The sequence below is a fragment of the Heterocephalus glaber genome, unplaced genomic scaffold, assembly GCF_053883595.1.
Source record: "Heterocephalus glaber isolate CG9 unplaced genomic scaffold, H.glaber_assembly_v1.0 deba00001773, whole genome shotgun sequence".
Lineage (NCBI taxonomy): Eukaryota > Metazoa > Chordata > Mammalia > Rodentia > Bathyergidae > Heterocephalus > Heterocephalus glaber.
The window spans coordinates 6,800,798-6,815,685 of NW_028258463.1; the positions used below are offsets into that span (position 1 = coordinate 6,800,798).

Sequence of the window (14,888 nt, forward strand, 5' to 3'; positions counted from 1 at the left end):
GGTGCTATGCTATGGTGCATACTGGGCAAGTCCTGAGCCGGGCCAAGGTCCCAAGCGCACCCTGTGTTGGTCACAGGCCCTGCAGGCTGCTTGCACGTGTGCGTGTGCGTGTGTGCGTACGTGTGTGTGTGCGCGTGAATCCCCTCCCCCAGCAACGCAGCCAGGCCACAGTGTCATTTGATCTCTTTACTGTGGATGTCACTGTCACAGCCACTGGGAGGAGCACACAGCTTTAACCTCCTGTGTGCTGAGGGGAAGGGCGGGGGCATCCGGGTTACAAAAGTAGCTATGTAGAGAACATAGGGGTGGGGGCACCAGGCACAGGGTCGGCACAGTGGGCGCTGGGGTCTGGAGCTCAGGCACACAGCAGGTGTGTGGTGGCAGGTCGGGCCATGCACGTGCAGGCATGCTGGGCAAGGGCGTGGGAGGCGCTGCCACCATGGCCAAGATCGCTGAGGGTCCTTGGGTGGGCAGGTGACCTTTGGGTCTTTTGGGTTCCTCCCCTTTAGGGGTGAGCTTGGTGAGAGCTGTGTCCATTGCTCCTACCAACCTTGACCTTAATGCCCAGTGGTGGGAGGAACTCCAAGACCAGGACCCCAGCCCGGGCCCAAGGGTGCACCCCCTTTCCCACCCACTCCCGGATCTGGGGGCACCGGGGCCCTCCTGGCACTGACAGCAGCCAGGCAGTGTGCCCCAGTGGTGCAGAATAAGGCAAGCAAGGCATCCGCTTGGAAGACCAGGGCTGTGGCAGGCAGTCGGGGTGGTGGGGGTCCCGGGCCGCTGCCGGGAGGGCGACCACCATGGGACAGGGTGTCGGGACAGCCCGTCAGGGTGAAGCCATGAGCCCCAGCCCTCAGGCGTCGCCCACAAAGACTGGACCCCAGGGAGACCACCTAGGCATCTCCATGGAGACAGATTGGCACTTAGGGACCACCACAGACCGGCCACTGCAGTGACTGCCATGGACAGAACCTGGTCATCAGGAAGACCCCCCACCTCCGCCTGCTGAGGGGGGTCCCCATGGTGGCCGGCCCCAGAGGCAGCAGTCCATCCTCTTGTGTGCAGGCACGGGGGGCCCCTAGCTGACCCGGTACGTGGACGTGTTCTTGGGCTCCGTGCTGGGCACGCACCAGTCGCCGGCCTCCTGGATGGTCTGGTAGTGGCGCCAGGCGGACTTGTTGTAGACAGGCAGGCGCTCAACCGAGTCTGTGGACAGGGCCTGGAGGACGGCAGGGCAGGGTCAGCGATCCATGTCCTGCGCCTGTGCACTCCTCCTCCCTGGCCTTAGTGCTCACCCCTTCCTGTCCCACGCGAGTCAGAGTCTGCCCGGCCACTGGACACTGGCTGAAGCCCACAACAGGGTCTATCCTTTCTGTGCCCTGCTCCTGCCCACCCAAGAGGCTGACCCCTCCGAGGGTCGGGGAGGGAGACGAGGAGGCCAGGCCATGTGAGCCTGACCCGGGTCACCACACCAGTCCTCAGGCCTCCCTTCTGAGCCCAACAAGGAGATCTCCAGGCTCCCCTTCCCTGCCTGGTCTAACACACACCCTGGACTCCCTGCCACGCTCTGCGTGTCTGGGCTGCGTGTCCAGCAACTGTGGCTTTGCTTGGACTCTGAGCCTGGACCCAGGAAAGGGTGGTGGGAAGGACCGGTGACCTAATGGGGGATGTCCGCCTGCACGCCTTCTCCAGCGGGCCTCACCTTGAGATAGATGACAGCGTCCGTCCCGAAGCCCTCCATGGAGAAGAGCTGCAGGTCCCCCTGGAAGTACTTGGCGTAGAGGCGGGAAATGGGCAGCCCATAACCGAAGCCAGCCTGCGGGGGCAGGAGGACGATGTGATGGGGGGACCCGTGCTTGGCCCCTGGAGTGAGAGGGACGGGAGCAGAGGGCTGGGGCTGTGCAGGGGTCTCGGAACGGGTGTGGCCGGGACACAAGAGAGAAGGCTCTGGGCGGAGTGGGCGGGGCTGAGTGAGAAGACGGAAGAGGAGGAGGGCCAGGCAGAGAGAGGGCGGCCATGGGCTCCTCTGAGCCTTCGTGTCCCAACCCTGGGCCTGCCTCCGGCACGGGAGGGACACGGAGTCCTCACCAAGTTGAACAATGCAAGAAAGGCTGGAACTGTGGGAGGACAGGGAACAGGAGGATCTCGGAAAGGCAACAGGAGGGCAGACAGACAGATGCAGGGCAGGCAGGTGGCCATGCGCATGCAGGAGCGGGATGAGAGGGCCAGGAGGCCAGGACAAAGAGACCAAGAGACAGAAGAGACAGGCATCCGGCAGGGATGGCAGGATGGACAGGGTGAAGGCTCTCACCAGCGGGGTGCCCCCGGTGCCGGGCTGGGGGGTGGGGGCTGTGGAGTACATGTAGCTGAAGAGGCGCTCGATCTTCCTCAAAGGGACACCCCCACCTCGGTCACTCATCTAGGGGACACGGGACATGTCAAGGCCCCACCCCGGCCCCCTTGACCAGCTGTCTTCCCCATCCCGTGGTCAAAGGTCACATACTTTGATGGACAGATCTTCCTCACCCAAGGCCACCATGACCTTGACAGGGGGGAGAACCAGGCTGGACTCGTGGCTCTCCACAGTGGCCCGCATGGCATTCTGGGAGGGAAGGAGGGACAGGCTGGGAGAAAGGCCAGCCCTAATGGCACCCTGGGAAGGGCCGACCCCAGCCTCCCCCTCGCAGGGCCTGCAGGGCCTCCTCACCTTGAAGAGTTCGAAGAGCATGTGGTAGAGGTGGGAGGGGACGTAGACCATATGAATGGGCTGTGTGGCGTTGGCGGCTACAGGAGTCAAGACCAAGGTCAGGAAGCGTGCTTGCGCCCACTGCAGTGGGCAGAGGAGCCCTGTTCCCCTTCCTCCATTCTTTCAGCGACACACCCCTCCCTGTGGCCATAACTGGGCACATGGCTGCCCAGCTAGACTGCATCCTCAGCCTCCCTTGAGCTGGGGCAGCGGTGACTGATGAAGCAACATGTTCAACTCAGGCCTCAGCGAGCCTGGGGGTGCAGGGCCTGCTGTGACTGCCGATACTGCCACCCCGGACTGGCTGCAGAGAACCTGATCTTCATGAAGCCACTGCTCTCTGGGTTCTGGGAGGGCCGCCAAACTGACACTGACCTCACACAGCACTCCCCTGCTCACTGTCCTGCTATCTATTTTACTGACTTCTTATCATGACTTGAAATGATTTTGTTTGTTTAGCTGTTCCTGGTTAAAGACCCCATTCCCCAACCTTCCCGGCACTGAGAATGTAACCCTCGATGGGAACCGAGACCTGGTCAGTCTTGTTTACAATAAATGTTCACCAAATATTTAAGAAGCAGCTGCCCAGTGAGTTAAGGATGTTTTTATCTTTTCTTTTCTTTTCTTTCTTTCTTTCTTTCTTTTTTTTTTTTTTGGCAGGAGGGTCTCACTATGTAGCCCTGGCTGGCCTTGAACTCTCTGCAATCCTCCTGCCTCAGCTCTGGTGCTCCCCAATCTAGAAAGCTGCTCCCTCCCTGACTCGCACCTCACCTTGGTCCCCAGCCCCCGTAAGACAGACACACGCCAAGCTCGCTGCTCACCATTGACCTCCTGGATCTCCAGGTCGGGCGAGGCCATGTAGTACTTGTCACACAGGAGCTTGGCCATGTCATAGGCATCTGAGAGGAGACAGCTCTCAGGGCACGGAGAGGGGTTCGCCCCCAGCAGGTGCCCCCAGCAGTGACACTGGCTATGGCCAACATCAAGCCCCTGGGGGTGTGGCCCCACCACTGGGGTGGCCCACCCTCTCCGGCCAGGGCAGCGTGGGGCTCCTCCTCTGGGGCACAGCGGGAAGGGTGCTCACCTTTCACCACCTCGGACACGTTGCAGTTGGGGTCGATGCTGCCGATGTGCTTGGGGTGGGCCGGGTTTGTGCTGCCTTCAAAAATGAGGGCTACGGGGACAAAGTGGGTGCTGCTGGCTGGGGCACAGCTGTCCCTGCACCCCCTTTTCCCAGGCTGCCCTCAGCTCCCTTCCTAATGTGGCACAGCCTTCAGTTCTGCCGGCCATCACTGGCTCAGGCCGTCTGGGGCCTTTGCAGGCTTGAGTATACTGCTTTTTAATTTAGGTTTGGCTTTGTTGTTTTATACTGGGGATTGACCCAGGGTCTTCATGGTTAGCTACACCCCCAAGACCATTTTTATTTTTTAGTTCTGAGACAGGAGGTCACTAAGTCACTGAGTTGTCCAGGCTGGGCTTGAACTTTCGATCCTCCTGCCTCAACCTCCCAGAGTGTGGGATAATAGGCACTGCACAGTTTTATCACTCTTAAAAACTTTTTTTTTTTTTTTGGTACCAGGGATCAAACTCAGGTCCTTGCGCTTGTGAGGCAGGCGGTAAAACCCCTGAGCTAAATCCCCTGAGCTAAATCCCCGGCCCCTTAAAAACTTATTACATTCCAAACATTTGTTATTTAGTTTCTCTTCCCAGGAGGATTCGCTGTGATTATTGACAAATCACAGCCATCATAAGTGAGTTCTTTGGGCCAGGGATTTAGCTCAGTGGTTTCGCTGCCTGTTGCTTAAGAGCAAGGACCCAAGTTCAATCCCCGGTACCAAAAAAAACCAAAAACGTGAGTTCTTCCTGCTCAAATAACTCCAAAGGAAGACATTTGGAGGTCATGACTCTGTGAGAGCAAGTGACAGGGGTCCTGAGCAGCCGCCCCCTGACCCCGCCTCACTGTGCTGGTTGATGAGCATGCGGATGGAGATGCGGCTAAGGTAGAAGCGGTCCAGGAAGTACTGGATGTTCTGGTTGGAGACAGGGTCGTCACCGTAGGTGTCCTTGTACTCCAGCACGCCCTGGGCCATGGTGGGCACCACATCGTTGTGCCTGTTCCGGATGGTGACCAGGGCCTCTGTGAACCTGCAGGGAGGGCAGACATTCACTCGGCCAGGCCCCAGCCCCGACTCTTCCAGTTGTTTTGTTTTCCTTACTGGAGATTGAACCCAGGGCCTTCGCCCTGAGCTACAGTGCTTGGTTGCCCCTGCTCTGCCCCAGGGCTGCGACCCCTGTTGCCTTCCTGCCCCGCCAAGGCCTCACTCACTGACTCAGGGTGCGGTGGTCCTCAGGGTCCTTGTCCAGGAACTCCATGATGTCCAGCAGACTCTGCACGTACCTGGCAGGGCAGGAGGGGATTCGGGCTCAGCTGTGTGATGGGCCACAGTCCTCATTGCCCCTTGCTGGACCTCACTGTGTTCTGTTCCCACTGTGGGTGACACACGGAACTGGGCCTGGTGACAGCTGCGCCATGCTCTCCCCCGGCTGTGTCATCTGCGCCGAGCCTCCCTGACAACCCAGCAAGCTATGCAAGGAAATCTCCGGTCTTCTGGTCCCCTTTGAGCATCTCTTTCGGAATCCTACAATCGAAGGCTCAGGATGGGCGTGGAAATCAGGAGACCCAGCCCAGACCCCAGAGAGGAGTCTGGCCCAGGGGCCGTCTGAGCCCCTTCCCTTACTGCACCCAGCAGCCATTTACACTGTTCCTCGGCCCGGAACACCCCTCCCTCTCTTGCTAAGACAGCAGAGAAGAGGGTGGAAGAACCAGCTTGGAGTGGCTCTGCCAGGTCTCAGGCTTGGCTCTGAGTCAGGACAGTCAGGTCCTGAGTCACACAGTCAAGCTGTGTGGCCCTGGGTCAGTCATGGAACCTCTCTGGGCCCCGGTTTCATTAGGAAAACGGGGTTTTTAAAACCTGATCATTGGGCCAGGGATTTAGCTCAGTGGTGCCGACGCCTGCCTGGCAAGCATAAGGTCCTAAGTTCGATCCCTGGTACCAAAAATAAAAAACAAAACAAAAACAAAAACCTGATCATTAGCACAGTGTCTGTACACAGTGAGCACTCTTTGGGTGCTTGCTCTTATTAGGTTGGTGGCTCAAAAACTGTCACGAGCTGGGTGAAACCCCTGAGCCCCAGGAGACCTTCAGCACCCCCTACACCACACTGTGTAGAAAGCCACACCCTAGAAAGCGGCACCTCGGGGGCTAGGAATGGGCACTCAGGTCTGGGTACTACCTGGGGCTCCCAAAGCATGAAGCACTTCCTCCCTGCTGCAGGCAAAGACTTTCTGCCTGCTCAGACAGGGCAGGGACTGAGCCCCAGCCACACAGAGAAGCAGGCTGGGCGTCCAACCCAGGGCGACCCGACTCACTCCATGGGGCCCACTGCTCCCCCTCTGGACCGGCACTAGGAGGGCAGCTGCCTGGGCTCTGCTATGTGCTCTCCTGCCCCCCACCAACCTCCACACTGACCCTGTGAGGCCACTGGCGCTACTGCTAGACCCAGCTTCCGGAGGAATCTCGGTGCAGGGCTGGGTTCTCTCCCCACCCCGCGTAACTCCAAGTCCTTTGTCCCTAACCTCATCCCCAGAAGCATCAAGCTCCTGGGAGTCTCAGAAGGAGAGGGGGATGTGGGAGAAAACCTGTGAGTATGCGATGTGGGAGTGGATGGGGACATAGGGGACCCCGGGCCCCTTTTTGGGACTCAGGGCTGGTGGGGTGAGGGTCAGGGCAAGGATGCTAGCCAGCCCTGGGGGCGGGCAGGTCAGACTCCCAGAGAACCTCCAAGGGCAGAAGGAAGGCCTGGTCCTGCAGCACAGGACACCAGGATGGGCTGACAGCAGGCAGTGCCACCAGTATGGGGACTGAGAGGTGGCAGTGCAGGCCTCCGTGTCCTGGACTGCAGGGAATGGAAGCCTTGTCTGCCCCTCACAGTCCAGGCCGAAAGGGAGTGCTGGATGCACCCCTGGCACCCCCACCTGCCTGTCAGCTCCAAATAATGGTCCTGCCACCCCGAGACTGTCCAGTGGAAATAGTGCAGGAGGTCTACTTAGGCCAGGAATTCTTCACTGATGGTAACTCTGCCCAGAACCTGTCCCTAGCTGAGGAGAAGCTTGCTGAGGATTAGCAGTAACCACTGCACTACTATGCCTGCATTTGCATAGCACACTTCTAATTTCCAGAGACGGGTCTTGTTCCTTACTGGGCACACTCAGGCTAATGGCGTCTGAGTTGCCTCTTCTCTCCCAGACCCTGCCCTCTTCACCACCTCCATCATCCCAGCCGGCTGCAGGATGCTCTTAGAGAAAGCACTCTGCATGCTCACAGACAACCACCTGGCCTCCAGGAAGTCCCTCCTGCCTCCCACCACAGTCTCTCCTGCTGCAGCCGATGCCTGTGGCTCTGGAAACCGCAGTGAGTTGCAACTGCTTCAGCATCCTGATGCCTTAGCAGGTCCCTGGCTGTCTGCTGCTGCTTCACATGACTTCCAGGCTCCAAACCCTCACGTGCAGCACTGACTTTCAGGAAGGGGCTCTGCAGTCACCCGGGGGAGATCCTGTGGCTCCCCACCCTCCCCCTGATCCCTGGCTGTCCCAGGGCACCATGTGCAATTAGAGGCCTGAGAAGCCCTGCCCTGGAGTTAGGCACCAGCTAGAGCGGCAGCCAGGACAGCGAGCTGGACACAGCCAGGGAAACAGATGGCACCTCCACTCCCCTTCCACTCCACCACCCCAGGGGGGACCTGCTGGTTGACTCAGAGGTCCTGGGCACAGCGAGGGGTGACCTGGTTGGGCGACATGAAATCCAGACCCCACTTCCATTCAGATCCCACTTGCTCCTCCGTACAGCCCCTGTCCGCAGAGCGAGTCCCCAGATAGGCCCACCAGGCCCTTTCCTCCATTCTGGGCACCTCTGGTGTCCATTTCCACTTTTCTACAACTTCTCCTTTGACCAGTATTTATTGTGCACCTACTACATACCTGGCCTTGTACGCGCAATGCCCTCTCTCTGGGTAGCAAATTTCCTTAAAGTCAGGTGCACGCTCATTCCTGCACAGACGGGGTGCTGGGGGGTGTGCCAAGGGACCTCATGAAACCTCAGCAGGGCTATGGGGGAGGGTCGTGATTGCCACTTCTTTTTTCTTCTTTTTTTCTTCTACATGGAGATTTAACCCAGGCTCTTCAAGCTGAACTACATTCCCAGCCCTTTTTTTTTTTTTATCGTGAGACCAGGTCTTGCTGAGTTGCTAAACTGCTCAGGCTGAACTGGAACTTGTGATCCTCCTGCCTCAGCCTCCCAGAGTGCTGGGATTATGGGTATGCATCACTATGCCCTGTTCCATCTATGTTTTTGTGTTTTCTTAGTGTCAAAATGAGCACATTATAGGGTTGGGGATTTAGCTCAGTGGTTCTGCTGCCTGCCTTGCAAGTGCAAGGTCCTGAGTTCGATCCCCGGTACCAAAAAAAAAAAAAAAAATGAGCACATTATACTTCTGCAGTGAGCGGGGATAGGGTAGGGTGGAAACAATCCGTGTTACTTTAGTATTCTGACTGTTCATTTAAATAAAGCCAACCATTTGGGTTGCACTTTGCTCACTCAGTGGTGGCTGGAGTTTCCTTTCCCTGGAGTTCAGGGGTTCCAAGGGCAGTGGTAGACACAGCACAGTGCTGGGCTCAGAAGGGCCAAATGAACTCAAGTCAAGAGGAAACCAGTCATCCCACACAGCATGTTCTGAAAACAGGACTCTGCCAGGGCACCACTGGAGCCCACTGATGATCTGCCAGCAGCAGAGCCAGGGAAGGGCACTCCCTTGTTTATGCTCCACTCGACAGGCCATTGGCTGACAGGGCCCATTACTTAACCCTGGACAGCGCTCCAGCTCCCGAGTGAACTTTCCCAAGATTCCCAGCTCCTGCAACAGCTACCTGCAATGAACGTGTGGCTTTTGCCCTCAAAGCGCTTTGGGGAGGGACTGTGTCACCCCACGTCTACCTGAGTGTTTTCCAACATTCGAAATACTTAGACATGTAGCCTGGATGACATCATTTGTTCTAAGATTCCCTTCATTTCAGCTTCCCAAAAAGTTACCCTAAGTAAACACTGCCTGCCAGGCCAGGGCTGGTGGCCACTGCTGACGCTCGCCTGCCTTGGGGATCTGACTGAAATCTGACTTCCTGGGTGGCTCCTGGGTTCCCAGAGAAAGGGGGGTGCTAAGACCAAGGCTGACCCAGACATAGGGCCCTAGGGACTTGGCCTTCACCTCTGCTCTGGCCTGCAACGCCATGTGTGCTGGGTGACTCCCTAGCTCCTTGGAGGCCCCCACCAGGGCCAGGGTGGTGGAGCGGGCAGGGTCTCACCAGCTCTGTACCAGCTGCACCGAGGGCGTGCTGAGCACCCGGTCAGGAAGCAGGTTGATCTCTTTCATGATGTTGGCCAGGCGCACAGGCAGCTCCTGCCGGAGGAAGGTGAAGGAAGTCTTCTCGCAGGCATTGCTGGAGCCTGGGAGTGGGGCGAGACAGAGTGAGCACATAGCCGGGAACCATGGGCACCGGGGATATCTCTTTCCTTCCCTCCCCGCAGGACCTGTTCTGGGGCTGACCAGGGGACAGAGGGGCTCAGGACTGCCACCCTCCTGGGGCTGAGCCCTGGTTGGGGGAGCTATGCCTGGACACCTTCAGCTGCAGGGACCCAGCGCTGTCCCTGTCCCAGGCCACCTCCCCAGGCTGGGGAGGTGATGGGTGCCCACTGTAGAGTTGACTCTATTTTTTTTTTTTTTTTTTTTGGTACCGGGATCGAACTTTGGTCCTTGCCGCTTGAAGTTGACTCTATATCAATGCCCATCTGTGAGGCAAATGGGGACCTCAGCCAGTGGTCAAGATGAGGAGGCACAGGGCTGACAAGGTCACAGCCCAGAGACAGACCTGGCTCTGTCCAGGTTCGGCTTCCAACTCTGTCACCCAGGGCATGTCACCATCCTTTTTTTTTTTCCCCCTGAGCCGGGGCTCGAACTCAGGACCTTGCGCTTGCCAGGCAGGCTAGCCACTATCTTTTGAAAGCCTGTTTCCCTCTCACTGTACAAGCATACTGAAACCCTCACAGCTGTGACAGCTCTGTAACTGGGGTTCAGTACTGGGTACTAGGGGCTGGGAGCAAGCCCAGGAGGCTTTCCAACATGGGCAAAGCTCAAGACTCAAACAGCGCAAGAGGGCAGGAAGACAGGTGCCATTTATCTTGGCTGCCCCCTACAGTCAGTGACACAGCTGTAACCTAAACCAGCCACTGTCAACTCAACTCCCGAAAGACCTGGGCCCCCTTCCCAACCCCTAGCTGGCACCACGGAAATACCCTGTGGACAGACAGGGCCTACACGATGTCTGTAGCAGCTGCCACACTGGCACCGCCTCCTCCTGCCCCAGAGCCACCTCTGGAGTACTGGTAGTGGGGCAATCGTAAGCCAGGGACCAGGGGTAGCCAAGGAAGGGTACAAGCAGCCGGACCACCTCACAGTTGGCCTTGGCCTCCGCCCAGCTGGGGGCAAGCTGCCCCACTGGAATAGATTTGATCTTCAAGTGTCCTTGCCCACTAGGGAGCTGGAACCGGTGGAGGAACTCGAGCCAGGGCCACTGGGTCCTGAAGGCAGAGACCCCTTCCCCAGCCGCCCCGGGTTTTCTCTCCTGCTCTCCCCAGAGGGTCTGACTCTTGTGTCCACCCCAGGTCTCCTTCTAGACGGCTGCACCTTCCAACCCCACCTTGTTTCTCCCACCCGCAGCCCCCCCATTTTCTCTCTGTCCCCACTCTTTTTTTTTTTTGTACCAGGGATTGAACTCAGGACCTTGCGCTTGTGAGGCAGACGGTGGAACCACTGAGCTAAATCCCCGGCCCTGTCCCCGCTCTTAAGAGTCCCCAGAACAAACCCCATTAGGTTTTTATGCCTGGATGGGATCCAACTCCCTTCCTGTCCTGACATCACAGCCTGTCCCTTACCCTCCAAGACCACGGGTGGACACCTAGAGCTCCTACCCAGCGCCCCCTTCCCATTAACAGCCCAGGGGACAGTCTCCCCCGGGACACCCTTCACTCTTTCAGGGCTGGGCCAGCCCTGCCTGCCCGTTAACCCCTTCCTGCCTGTTCTCTTGCTTTCTCTGCCACTCGGGGCCTCTCTTTGGGTCGATCCCTTCCTTCCTGAGAGCCCTTCTTGCGCGGCCCCCCAACCCCTCCATACCAAAGTCCAGAAACTGCTTCATAGACAGGGGGGACGGGGAGAACTTGCTGAAGTGCTCGATGTACTTGGGCGCCCCTGCCAGGGACGCGTTCTTCAGCAGCGCCCTAACCCAGCGCATGGCGTCGGCGCCCGCGGCTCGGCTGCTGTCCCCGCGCGGGTAGCGCACGAACCCCGCTCGGCCCACTCCGGCCGGGCTACTTGGTCCGGCAGCCTCCTCCCGTCCCGGCCCTGGGACCCCTCCGACGCCCAGCCAATCAGACCACCGCGACGCCCCGACTGCGCCAATGGCCTTGCACAAACAACTCCGGCAGAACCAATAGCCGTCCGCCCCGGCACGTGGCTTCCCTCCAGGCCCGCCTTCTTAACCCTGTCTTCGCTGGCGAAGGGCCTGTTTTAGGAGGCCGAGTCGAAGCCACTCCAGGGTCCGCTGAATCCTCCCCGCCCTTGGAGGGGCGAACCCCGGTTAACCCCTTCCTCCCCAGACCAAGCCAGCCTTTCGCTTTCTGCAACACACTGCCTTTCCCTTGCTCTTTCGTCCTTCACCCGCTGGCGCTTTGTAACCCTTGCTTCCCTGACTTGTCTGAGTAGCTTTCATTGAATCCTTCTTTCCCCACAAAGGCACCCAATTCACCTGTCCTGACTCCCCCCGCCCCGCTCGATGACTGACCCAGACTATTTGCCAAATTCGGAAACAGAATGCAAGGCAGTGACGATCCGTATGCAACCGACTCGCTTCCATAAAGGTCCAAGTGGCTCTGGAAAAGGTGGCGTTTTCCTTTATCGAGTGAAAAACAAGGAGTCAAAACCTTCACGACTAGCAGTGGTGGAGGCAGCTACTACAATCAGGGCTAATTTTGGAAATACTTTCATTTTTATTATCTAGTTCATGTGATTAAACATCACGCCTTGGGCGTCTTGCGCGACCACCCGAGAAACCGACTGTCTCAGTCTCTGGGCTTCTTGAGACCTAGGTCCAGGAGGGAGTGGTGGGGGTCGGGGAGCCCCTCCCCCAAGCAGCTCTGCCCCTTCTGTGGGCCATGTCGCGCGCCATCTTGTGGTAGAATGTGGTATATCCCATCCCGGGCCTGGAGCCCGACTCACCCCTTTGACCCACACTTGGCAAGACCCTAGTGTGTGCTAGCCTTTGTGCTGAGACGAGGAGACAGACAGAATCAGGACACAGACTCTCCCTCAATCATTTCTCAGTTTGGGAGATGGCTGCATAAGTAAATAAATTACGACAGATTGCGATCGTAGCCAACACAGCAAGGCTCCAGATTTCCCTTCGAAGGACTCCTAGCAGAATGGATAATCTTCCAGGTAGCAGGCACACCATGTGCATGCATTGTCTCATTTAATTCTTAAGACAGTTCCACTGTACTGTTATTAGCCCCACTTTCTAAATAGGAAAGCCGATACTTAAGGATCGTTCTCAGCTACAGATCTGACCAGTTGCTTCCCTCCACTCCTCGCTGGAGCGTTTCCAGTTGTCCTATGAGCTGCTTTGGCCTCTCTCTCCAGGCCCACGTACCTGCGGCTGGACCCCATTTCTAACGTCCAAACCATTGCAAATGACATCTTGTCTGTTTGGGTCATTCTTTCTTGTGAATATCACCTATCAACGTTTCTCAGCCTTTTGGCTACAATCAATTGTAGTATCAGAATGTCACCTGTCCAGTCTTCAGGTCTTGGCTTAGCATCCTTAGGACCCTGATATTAACAAGGTGTGAGTGCTGATCACACTCAGTGGCATTAGCTTGCTGACGGATCTGTCTCCACATTGGAATTTATGCTCCAGGAAGCCACAGGTTGTGACTTAGTCGCCTCTCTCTCTCCAGTACCTGGTACAGTGCCTGGCACATCGTAGGGAGGTCAGGGTGAAATAAGAATTGGGGCCGGCAGGGGGACATGCCTCAGAGATATCGAGAAGACCCCAAACATTGATGGGCTGCCAATTAGGAGGTGAGTTGGTGACCTCAATAAAGTCAAGTGCCAGCTGGAGTGCATGGGACACGATACACAAAAATGTAAGCACTGTGCCTCGCTCTAAATGGCAGCTACTATTACTGTCAACATTAAAGTAACAAGGAAAAGGTCACGACTCTGTTGGAGCAGAACAGAGATTGCCTATGACCCTCTCCTGAGAACTGAACTTCCGTAAGGTGGGCTCTGTATTTGGGTAAAAATCCCTTTTCTGCAGAATTTGCTGCCGGGTCCATGCAGGGGCAGCAGCCGTGGTGGATTAGGTGAGCTGACAAAAACTCAATTCCCATATGTCCAACTCCGTGCACAATGTGGGTTGGTGGAGGTCTCTCGGGGACCCAGCGCTTTTTTCAGCACAAGCTATCACAGCTGCGGGGTCAGGGGAAGGAGCGCTAAAAGCCCCCACGCCCGGAAATAAATGCTTCAACCTACAAGTGAGCCACTGCCCCCGCTCAATCTCATTGGCCTAAATTAATCACATGGCCTCATCCAACCTGGAGAGCCCCGGAAGGGCCGTCCCCACCTGTTCACAGAAGGGGAAGAATCACCTCGACAGGGGTGTAGAAGTGCTGCCACTCCAAGGACCTCAGGAAGTGTAGCATAGCAGAACAGAGGGTCCTGTTGTGGTGGGTATTGTGGCATCTCTGCCACTTACATTTCTTTCATGTAAGAGTAGCGCACTAATCCTGCAAAAGACTTATTCGCAGGAGTGTGTGTTCTTACCCAAGCAGCAGCACATATAACCCCGCTTTGACTTAGGCAGGAAATGGTTATAAGGACAGCACTAGCTGGGCTTTCAGAACCCACGTGAGCTGTTGTTTCCAAACAAGTGAATTCCAGATTCTGGAAAACAAGTAAGGTCCCTGATCAGAGGGTTCTGAGAGCTTGCTCTGGGTAGGGGGTGAGATTTTCCTGGGGGATGGGGCATCTCTGTCCATCATCCCAAGAATGGGCAAATCCCGGTGCAGAAAGTGAGGGAGCCAGGGACTGGACACTGGGCCCAGCATTCTGTCACGTTGGGCCCTGCTTGAGGGAGTGGAGGGCAGACAGCTGCCAGGGCTGAGGTTGGTAGACTTCCAGGTAGATGAGTGGAACTCCTGAGAGGCGTGGGGCCACGGCCGTGAAAGCGGCTGGAGATTTGGCTCTATGCTTCACTGGGCAGTGACTTCAGCCATCAGTGTAGTCTTGGTAGAGGTCACAGACTTGGGGAAAATTCCTTTCTCCCTCCCTGGTGTTGGGGATTGAACCCAGGACCTTGTACATGCTGAGCAAGCGCTCTACCACTGAGCTACATCCCCAGCCCAGCCTTGGGGAAAACTAACAGGAGGACCTGCACCACAACTTGGGACAAAAACATCAGGGTGGGCAGGGGGAGCCTTGCTCCATCCCAGGGCCTGTGTGGAGGGGACAGTCTTGGCACAGAAGGGGAAGCTCAGGAACCCCAGAAAATGTGGGGTACAAAAGGGGTTGCTTACCCAAGCAGTGCAGTTACCTAAGCTCAGTACCCACACACTTCCGGGGAGCTTCCAGAAGAGTAGAGCTCCTGGGTCACTGGTTCACCTTCTGATGCCCTCATTGAGTGCCCAGGAGCATTGACGGGGAACAGAGGCCAAGGGCTCTGTCTCTGTCCCTGTACCCAGCCTCCCTCCACGCTGACCAGGACTTCCCAGGGCCACGGTGGATTCCACCCAGTGAGGACTCTTCCTGTATCTTGACTTTAGGATCTCATCAATGAGCTGTGACCAGGAGCAGGGGTCAGTATCATCCCCAAGCCTCGGAGACCCCAGCACCAGGCTTTGTAGGCCAGGGCTTAGCTGGGTGATATATTCAGATGGAACTAGGGCTGCTAAGGGCCAGGCATGTGGGGCAGAGGCAGGTG

General features: G+C 57.2%; 1 protein-coding gene across 9 annotated transcripts; it reads right to left on the minus strand.

Moving 5' to 3' along the window:
* Nucleotides 1-171: 171 nt before the first annotated feature.
* Nucleotides 172-11,273, minus strand: Pdk2 (pyruvate dehydrogenase kinase 2). Of its 9 annotated transcripts, none has more exons than XM_021240161.2 (11): nt 11,027-11,273; nt 9,162-9,303; nt 5,073-5,144; nt 4,707-4,891; nt 3,831-3,920; nt 3,568-3,645; nt 2,708-2,784; nt 2,504-2,602; nt 2,312-2,419; nt 1,703-1,863; nt 172-1,219 (listed from the first exon to the last, which is right to left on the minus strand). In XM_021240161.2, the coding sequence occupies exons 1-11, from the start codon at nt 11,142-11,144 to the stop codon at nt 205-207; spliced, it is 2,145 nt and encodes a 714-aa protein (XP_021095820.2). In that variant the 5' UTR covers nt 11,145-11,273; the 3' UTR covers nt 172-204. The 9 variants fall into 9 exon arrangements, with proteins under 9 accessions (XP_021095820.2, XP_004859729.1, XP_087058477.1 ...); XM_004859672.3 differs by having other exon boundaries at nt 1,703-1,816; nt 11,027-11,267; XM_087202351.1 differs by having other exon boundaries at nt 1,703-1,816; nt 9,162-9,256; nt 11,027-11,213.
* Between the last annotated feature and the right edge of the window lie 3,615 nt (nt 11,274-14,888).